Source organism: Symphodus melops (genome assembly GCF_947650265.1).
Source record: "Symphodus melops genome assembly, chromosome: 2".
NCBI classification, from domain to species: domain Eukaryota; kingdom Metazoa; phylum Chordata; class Actinopteri; order Labriformes; family Labridae; genus Symphodus; species Symphodus melops.
In genome coordinates this window covers 385579-395578 of record NC_136692.1, presented here as the reverse complement: position 1 = coordinate 395578, position 10000 = coordinate 385579, and the positions used below count along the sequence as shown (strand labels likewise).

The window sequence follows — 10000 nt, the reverse complement described above, 5'->3', positions numbered from 1 at the left end:
CTCCAGGACCCCGCCCTTCATCTACGGACTCCCTTCTGACGTGGATCACGGGTACGGCTGGTCCATCTGCTGCGCCTGGGCCAGTCTGGGTCTGACGGTGGCCGCAGGCTGCCTCGGGACCACCTTCCCCTTCCTGAGCCGGGCCGGAGGGCTGAGGTCCAAAACGGCCCGCGAGTCGTCCGTCTGAGCTGTCAATCAAAGGGAGGGGGAGGATCCAGAGGAACCTCGGACGTGTTGGTTACCTGGGCTACACCTGGTTTGTCTGACCCGGATCCAGACTGGCTGGAGGATCCAGCTGTTTGTAAAAGAATCGCACTTTTAATCTGAAGCAAAGTGTTTGTGATGGCACAGCGCCCCCTGCTGACTGTTTATGATGTAGACATTAATGTTATAAAACACACACACACACACACACACACACACACTAATCAGTCGAGTGTGAGTCAGATTGAGACCAATCAGGTCCTCACCTCTTATTATTTACAAACTTTTGATGTTACAGCGTAAGAGCTGAGTGATGTCACAGTGATGTCACAGTGATGTCACAGTGATGTCACAGAGAGGAGGTCAGTGTGAGGAGGTGGGGTTAAGAAGGTCAGAGTGGAGAGGTCAAAGGTCAGGGCTGATCCAAGGTCCAGTATGATGAAGAGACGGGCTGGATGATGTCACAGTGATGTCACAGTGATGTCACAGTGATGTCACAGACTGGATCGACATGCTCACCTGAACATCACGGACAGTGTTCTCTCTCTCTCACACAGGTGTGTATATAAAGTGTATTTTCTACGTGGTCGGAGACCTTTTGATGGACTCAGTGTTCCGTGTATTGAGTCAGCGGCGTGCGAGCTGAGCCCCACGCTGACCACATGCTGAACATCTCCAGACCCTTTACTCGAGCCGAGCACAATCAGTGGAGCTGATGGGAGCGCTCAGAGACCAGCACGCCCTCCTTCACAGGTGTGAGCAGGTGTGTGTGTACCTGACGTCATGCTGCTGCTTGGTGCTTTATTATTTATCACTGGGGGTTTTAGGAGTTTCAAACAGAAACTGGTTCAGTCCTCATCAGAAACTGCAGCAGGCTGGATCCACATCTGCACCCTCTGATACCCCTCGATTCACCAGATACCCCATAAAACTCCTTTATGCCCCCAAATACAAAGGATACCCATAAATACCCCCGATACCTTCAAATACCCCCTAATGGCCTCGAACAAACCTGAGACCCCCTGAGACCCCATAAAACTTCTTAAAACCTGGTAGTCCCTGCTCCCCCCCCCCCACCCGATAGACCTCCTGTCGTACCCTGTATATGAACCCCCCTCCTGTGCAGTATTATGAAGCCCTGTAGAACCTGGTCATACCCTCAGACCCCTTCAACCAACCAAAAACCCAAGTATACTGTTTACACTGAGAACCCTCCTGATACCCGGGTCAACCCTCTGATCCCCTTCGTACCCCTCCTATGCAGTATTATTACAACGAAACCTTTAATGCCCCTCCTGTAATGTCTGACCCCCCCCCCCATCATACCCGTTTCCTCTGAACGCCTGTGCTGCCCCCTGCTGGACGTTCACGGTATCTTTCAGCTGTAAATAACACAGACATGATTCTCTCTGCAGTGTTTTACAGGTTCATCCATCTTTGTTTGAGACATATAAATGACGAAATAAATATCTAATGAAAATAAAGTTTGAAATACCTGAGTAATGTGTAATCATTGCTTTCATCATTAAAGTCTGCAGAGAATTTTAAAAACATGCAGGATGGGGATGATGAAGGAATCGAACCCGAGACACTTCCCTTTCAGAATAAAGCTCCCTTCTTTAAACTGATATAATGTAAATATGTAAACACTCAGGCCTCATGTTTGGTTTTTATTGTGTCCTTTTCCTGATCCAGTAAATCCAGTGACTCTGCTGTGCTCAGGTATTCATCCACATAGTAACATTATTATCATTAAATATCAGATCAGTGTCCTGTCATGTTACATATTCACATTATGCTTCATTTAAAATATCCTCCAATTACATATTAGACAGATGTCCAGGTGAGCTCGGTTGTTTCCTAAATCTTCAGCCACATTTATTTTTCTCTGAAATCGTTTTTGTCTTATAACTGAATTAAAAACGCAGTCAGTGTACAGTAGCATCATCTGTCTGAATAATAATATTAATATAATAATAATAATAATAATAATAGCAACTTTATATATATAGATCATTTATAACAGCTAGGGCGGACCAAAGTGCTTTACATTAAGTTTAATAAAATACATGTTATCCAAACGTCATAAAAAAAACGTAAAAGCAAATTTAAAGATAAGTTTAATAAGTATCATCATAATAAAACTCAGATGTAGTACCGGGTATAGCCGCCAGGGGGACACAATAAGTCAATTTGCCACGCGCAGTCTACGAGAAGCACGCATTCCCACACAGGAGCCCCGCCCATGTACGTCAGAATTTGCCCATTGCGCATGCCCAGTCTCTAACAGCCTACGATACGGCACACCGGAGTCACAACAACCGACAGCCGTCCACCGAGAGCGGCCGTCTGCTCCGCGACTGTCCGCCCATCAGGAGGCCGGAGCCGGGCAGGTTAGTTAGAGAGACCTGGGGGGGGGAACCAGAGCAGCGGACACACAGAGCGGAGCAGCGGGGCTGGAGAAAGTCTGTGCCCGGGGAGAATGTTAGCAGCGGAGAGAGACCTCTGATTCACACCGGGTAACTGTCACCGTGTGTCCGCACATCGGGACACGGACTACCGCTAACGAGCAGCTCCTGTACCGTCTCCTCACCGAACCGGGACTCTGCTGATGGATCGTTCCGTACGCTGCTAACATTAGCCAGAGAGCTAACAGGCTAACCGGTAATGATAGCATGGCAGGGATAACGGTCAGCATGCTAGCATCCCGGTAAACAGAACGACTCACATCGGTTAGCTGTTAGCATAGAGCTAACAGTTAGCTACAAGCCAGGAGCTAACAGTTAGCTGCGGAACATCTGGCCGCAGGCTGCGCTCCTCTGAGCGGCCGAGGATGGTCGCAGTGACAGCGGCTGTTCTGGAGGAGCGGCCCTACCCCGTCGGAGGTTCTTACATCGTCACCCCCCCTGCTGGACTCAGGATCCGGCTGTGAGTCTTCATGTAAACCGCTGAACGCTCACACGGCCCCTCCGCGCCGCTGTCGCCGCAGACATGCAGGCGGCACCGCAGCAGTACGACTTCTTCTGCGACGAGAACGCGCACAAGTGGAGAGGCCTGCTCGTGCCCGCGCTGGAAAAGGTACACGCATACACATAGAGTTACACACACACACACACACACACACACACACACACACACAGTGGAAGGATGATGTTCTGGTTCCTGCAGGTGTGTGTGTGTGTGTGTGTGTGTTGGAAAGAGTCAGTTTGTAGTTGGTCAAACAGAATCATGCAGGTCAATGTATTCAAACACAACTCGCCTGCATACAGGACTCACACACACACACACACACACACACACACACATCAGGTGTGCAGAGTGTGTGCTGAGAGCAGTGCATGCTGGGAACCTTCGGGCGTTGTGTCAAACAGACACAGACGGTGTCACCTCCTGTATTGGGGGTGAGAGACAGGTGAGTCTGTGGCGCAGGTGAGCGAGCAGACAGTCCCACTTCACCGAGGGGAGGGGGGCAGACTGTCCCACTTCACCGAGGGGAGGGGGGCAGACTGTCCCACTTCACCGAGGGGAGGGGGGCAGACTGTCCCACTTCACCGAGGGGAGGGGGGCAGACTGTCCCACTTCACCGAGGGGAGGGGGGCAGACTGCAGAGTATTGGAGCCTGTTGATTGGCTAACACGTTTGTTTATGGAGAAATAAGATATGTAAGATGCTCAGATTCAGTTTCCTGCTGCACATTTTGTCCGCTGATGTTTCAAATATGTCTGACGTGAAGCCGGAGCGCGGCTCTGCTCTGAGCGTCAGGGCGAAACACGGTCAGCTGCTGCTCACGGTGACGCCTCACAGATGAAGAAACAGACGGGTCAATATCTGCAGCACCAAACCTAAAAGAGAAGAAGATCTTCTTCAGCGACGTTCAAGGCTTCACAGAGACCTGGTGAACCTGAATCTCCCTCGGGATCAATAAAGTATCTATCTATCTATCTATCTGGTTCTGACGTGCATCGGCTGATGCTGCCATCATAAGAACAGCAGGCTGTAGTGTCACTCTAACATGTGGTCAGGCTGAACCAGGAGCTTCACACTGAACTAAACTAACAACTATGGTGTCATTAAAGACCTCTACAGACACCTTGATGTTTCATCCCATCTGACGGAGAGCCACTTTGTTTTATTCTTTTGTTCCTGTCTCCTCTGTGCGGGATCTCACGGGTTCTTAGGAAGAACTGCAGCTTGTTAATGAGTTTTAGTACCCGGGGGGGTCATCAGGGTCATCAGGGTCAGAGCCAGGTCAAATACGGTCAAATCTAACCTCTACAATTTTAAACCAATCAGGACGTCCCTGACTGGTTGTCTGGTCGGGTCTGTTGGGGCTCCAGGCAAACATTCATTGGGGGCCGTCCATTATTAATTTCACAACAATAATGTGCTGGGCATTGAGAATGAGACTGGGGCCCCATCAGGGAGGTTTCCGACTGTTGTTGCAAAATTTGCACATTTTGAGGCAATGCTGCTGTTTTAAGTTTGATAGCCGTTGGGGGGGCCCCCTACTGGCCTGGGGCCCCGAGCAGTCGCCTGTTGACTAGCAGCACTCTGCTGATGGACATTCACTCCATGAAATTCTCTCATTGACTTCTGTAGAACCAGCTCTCTCGTACCACCTTTGTAACATCCTGCATGTATGACGCACCAAGCCGCAAGTGCTAAAGGGCAGGCTCCGCCCCCTGTGAATGACCACATCAAACAGGAGGCTATCTCCTCATCTAGAGCACAGGTGTCAAACTCCAGTCCTGGAGGGCCGGCTTCCTCAGACTGTTAGATGTCTCCCTGCTCGAACACACCCTCTTCAAACCAACGTGTTGTCATCAAGCTCTGCAGAAGCCTGATCTGTGCATGCTAACCCTGTCTGTGCATGCTAACCCTGATCTGTGCATGCTAACCCTGATCTGTGCATGCTAACCCTGATCTGTGCATGCTAACCCTGTCTGTGCATGCTAACCCTGATCTGTGCATGCTAACCCTGATCTGTGCATGCTAACCCTGATCTGTGCATGCTAACCCTGATCTGTGCATGCTAACCCTGATCTGTGCATGCTAACCCTGTCTGTGCATGCTAACCCTGTCTGTGCATGCTAACCCTGTCTGTGCATGCTAACCCTGTCTGTGCATGCTAACCCTGTCTGTGCATGCTAACCCTGTCTGTGCATGCTAACCCTGTCTGTGCATGCTAACCCTGATCTGTGCATGCTAACCCTGTCTGTGCATGCTAACCATGTCTGTGCATGCTAACCCTGTCTGTGCATGCTAACCCTGATCTGTGCATGCTAACCCTGTCTGTGCATGCTAACCCTGTCTGTGCATGCTAACCCTGTCTGTGCATGCTAACCCTGATCTGTGCATGCTAACCCTGTCTGTGCATGCTAACCCTGTCTGTGCATGCTAACCCTGATCTGTGCATGCTAACCCTGTCTGTGCATGCTAACCCTGTCTGTGCATGCTAACCCTGTCTGTGCATGCTAACCCTGTCTGTGCATGCTAACCCTGTCTGTGCATGCTAACCCTGTCTGTGCATGCTAACCCTATCTGTGCATGCTAACCCTGTCTGTGCATGCTAACCCTGTCTGTGCATGCTAACCCTGTCTGTGCATGCTAACCCTATCTGTGCATGCTAACCCTGTCTGTGCATGCTAACTCTTTCGCAGTAGAGCTGTGTACCTTGTGTGTGCTCTGTCATCTCGAATTACTCGGTGGTCCTTTTGGTTAAACCCAACACTTGCACGCCGCCGACTCCAATTGGTCATTCTGTGATCTGTGAATAGTGTCGGCTAATACAGTAAAGCTAATACAGCATAGCGTGATTAGGACAAGCAGTTTATACCATCAATTAGTCTTATATAGGCCACGCCCTCAGAGTTTTCAAAACGACTGAGCTGCTTGTTGACACAGGTGCGTGTGTGTGTTGCAGGTACTGAACCAGGTGCATCCTAACCTGGTGTCCCAGCAGGAGGCGCTGCAGTACATCGAGGAGCTGATCCTGGTCCTGCTCAACATGCTGTGTCAAGCTCAGCCCCGTACCGTGCAGGACGTGGAGGTAACAAACGGGCCCGCCCTCCTCAGACTCAGCACTTTGTGAATTTCTTATTTTCTAATCACAACAGCTGCCCCTAGTGGACACTGGGGGAACTGTAGGTTTTGGATCTTCAGTGTTCCTTCATTTCTCAGACCTGAAAGGTTCTGCTTTGTCCCTATGTGAGAGTACCATCCCCACCAGCAGAACCAACAGAGCCATTAGATCCAGCAGAACCAGCACAACTGTTAGATCTAGCTGAACCAGCAGAACCATTAGAACCAGCAGAACTGATGTTTAGTTTGTAGTTTTAGTTGTCAGGGACCGTGTACAAAAACAACAATCTCACAGAGAAAAGATACGATACAACCAACAGAACCATAAGAACCAATAGAACATCAAGAGGCACACACTGAACACGTAATAGAACCTGCAGAACCTTTGTAACCTGCAGAACCAGTTATAACCAGTTCTTTATGTGTAGAACAAGCTGAGCTTACCTGTAGTTGTGTGATGACATCACTGTCAGGCTGAAATGTGATTGGTCTGGTTGTTGTTTTTTTTTCAGCCAATGGAGGCAGCAGTGAGATATCGAGGTGCTCTGATAAAACACCACACACACTGCTGGTGTTTTACACAATGACCTCTGACCCTTGACCCCTCCTGACCTCTGACCCCTCCTGACCTCTAAACCTCTCCTGACCTCTGACCCCTCGCTGCTCCTCAAATTATGTGTGTGTTGTGTTCCAGTTTGGTGACGTGTCAGGAAGTTTATCACACTGAGACAAACGCCTGCAGCTGATAACCAATCGGATCGGGTCACATGACCTGAGACCTACTCAGCCAATCAGACAGCTTCATTACAGATAACAGAAAAAGAGTCAATAGTACCATCATCACTAGTTTGATTTAAACTCTTGAGAACACCTGCGCAGATGTTTCTGTGTGATGTCACAGAGCACAGGTGAGTCCTTCAGTGTGATCAACAAGACTGCTTATTGCAGGTGTTTCAGACCAGGTGTTTCAGACCAAGGGTTCAGACCAAGGGTTCAGACCAGGTGTTTCAGACCAAGGGTTCAGACCAAGGGTTCAGACCAGGTGTTTCAGACCAGGTGTTTCAGACCAGGTGTTTCAGACCAGGTGTTTCAGACCAAGGGTTCAGACCAGGTGTTTCAGACCAGGTGTTTCAGACCAGGTGTTTCAGACCAAGGGTTCAGACCAGGTGTTTCAGACCAGGTGTTTCAGACCAGGTGTTTCAGACCAAGGGTTCAGACCAGGTGTTTCAGACCAGGTGTTTCAGACCAGGTGTTTCAGACCAAGGGTTCAGACCAGGTGTTTCCGACCAGGTGTTTCAGACCAGGTGTTTGAGACCATGGGTTCAGACCAGGTGTTTGAGACCAAGGGTTCAGACCAGGTGTTTGAGACCAGGTGTTTGAGACCAAGGGTTCAGACCAGGTGTTTGAGACCAGGTGTTTGAGACCAAGGGTTCAGACCAGGTGTTTGAGACCAGGTGTTTCAGACCAGGTGTTTCAGACCAGGTGTTTCAGACCAGGTGTTTCAGACTAGGTGTTTCAGACCAGGTGTTTCAGACCAGGTGTTTCAGACCAGTTGTTTCAGACCAGGTGTTTCAGACCAGGTGTTTCAGACCAGGTGTTTCAGACCAGGTGTTTCAGACCAGGTGTATACCCCAAGTGTTTTGTTCTGGTGTTAAGTCTGTGTGTTTGGTTAACATGTTTAGTGCAGGTGTTCCATCCAGTAGTGATGTTTAGTCCGGTTGTTGAGTCCAGATTTTTAGGCCAGGTGTTAGTTCCGGTGTTTAGTCAGACATGTAGTCCAGGTGTCTGACCCTCCTTGTGATTGCAGGAGCGGGTGCAGAAGAGCTTTCCTCACCCGATAGATAAGTGGGCTATCGCTGATGCTCAGGCCGCCATCGAGAAGAGGAAGAGGAGGAACCCTCTGGCTCTACCTGTGGACAAGATCCACCCGCTGCTGAAGGTACACCTGTGTTCCACCATCGTTCTCCACTCTGGCTGTTTTTCAAACCACATGCTAATCGAGTGTTCCGTACTGCTTCAGGAGGTTCTTGGTTATAAGATAGACCACCAGGTGTCAGTCTACATGGTCGCTGTGCTCGAGTACATCTCTGCCGACATCCTGAAGCTCGCCGGCAACTACGTCAGGAACATCCGGCACTACGAGATCTCCCAGCAGGACATCACCGTGGCAATGTGTGCTGACAAGGTACACAACAGCTACACAACAGCAACACAACCGCAGCTACACAACAGCAACACAACCGCAGCTACACAACAGCAACACAACCGCAGCTACACAACCGCAGCTACACAACAGCTACACAACCGCAGCTACACAATAACAACACAACCGCAGCTACACAACAGCTACACAACCGCAGCTACACAACAGCAACACAACCGCAGCTACACAATAACAACACAACCGCAGCTACACAACAGCTACACAACCGCAGCTACACAACAGCAACACAACCACAGCTACACAACGGAAACACAACCGCAGCTACACAACAGCTACACAACCGCAGCTACACAATAACAACACAACCGCAGCTACACAACAGCAACACAACCGCAGCTAGACAACGGAAACACAACCGCAGCTACACAACAGCTACACAACCGCAGCTACACAACAGCAACACAACCGCAGCTACACAACAGCTACACAACCGCAGCTACACAACCGCAGCTACACAACAGCTACACAACCGCAGCTACACAACAGCTACACAACCGCAGCTACACAACCGCAGCTACACAACCGCAGCTACACAACAACTACACAACCGCAGCTACACAACAGCAACACAACCGCAGCTACACAACAGCTACACAACCGCAGCTACACAACAGCTACACAACCGCAGCTACACAACAACTACACAACAGCAACACAACCGCAGCTACACAACAGCTACACAACCGCAGCTACACAACCGCAGCTACACAACTACACAACCGCAGCTACACAACAACTACACAACCGCAGCTACACAATAACAACACAACCGCAGCTACACAACAGCAACACAACCGCAGCTAGACAACGGAAACACAACCGCAGCTACACAACAGCTACACAACCGCAGCTACACAACAGCAACACAACCGCAGCTACACAACAGCTACACAACCGCAGCTACACAACCGCAGCTACACAACAGCTACACAACCGCAGCTACACAACAGCTACACAACCGCAGCTACACAACCGCAGCTACACAACCGCAGCTACACAACAACTACACAACCGCAGCTACACAACAGCAACACAACCGCAGCTACACAACAGCTACACAACCGCAGCTACACAACAGCTACACAACCGCAGCTACACAACAACTACACAACAGCAACACAACCGCAGCTACACAACAGCTACACAACCGCAGCTACACAACCGCAGCTACACAACTACACAACCGCAGCTACACAACAACTACACAACCGCAGCTACACAACAGCAACACAACCGCAGCTACACAACAACACAACCGCAGCTACACAATAACAACACAACCGCAGCTACACAACAGCAACACAACCGCAGCTACACAACAACACAACCGCAGCTACACAATAACAACACAACCGCAGCTACACAACAACACAACCGCAGCTACACAACAACACAACCGCAGCTACACAATAACAACACAACCGCAGCTACACAACAGCAACACAACCGCAGCTACACAACGGAAACACAACCGCAGCTACACAACAACAA

The 10000-nt window shown here is 49.9% G+C and overlaps 2 protein-coding genes across 3 annotated transcripts in view; both read left to right on the top strand.

The window, feature by feature from the left end:
* tmem178a (transmembrane protein 178a) overlaps positions 1–846 on the top strand; it is a gene marked incomplete at its 5' end in the record, with an annotated part of 1935 nt that extends 1089 nt beyond the window's left edge. The window contains one exon of the mRNA XM_079337588.1: positions 1–846. This exon is cut by the window's left edge and continues 55 nt beyond it. Within this exon, the coding sequence (XP_079193714.1) occupies positions 1–187 (187 nt within the window).
* A 1511-nt stretch (positions 847–2357) lies between these two features.
* Positions 2358–10000, top strand: part of sos1 (son of sevenless homolog 1) — a 27469-nt gene continuing 19826 nt past the window's right edge. The window contains exons 1-4 of one of the 2 annotated variants that reach the window (XM_079337460.1): positions 2358–3282; positions 6128–6253; positions 8093–8224; positions 8306–8470. In XM_079337460.1, the coding sequence (XP_079193586.1) occupies positions 3196–3282; positions 6128–6253; positions 8093–8224; positions 8306–8470 (510 nt within the window). In that variant the 5' untranslated portion in view covers positions 2358–3195. The remainder of the gene's footprint in view (positions 3283–6127; positions 6254–8092; positions 8225–8305; positions 8471–10000) is intronic. The other variant, XM_079337459.1, reaches the window with a different exon arrangement.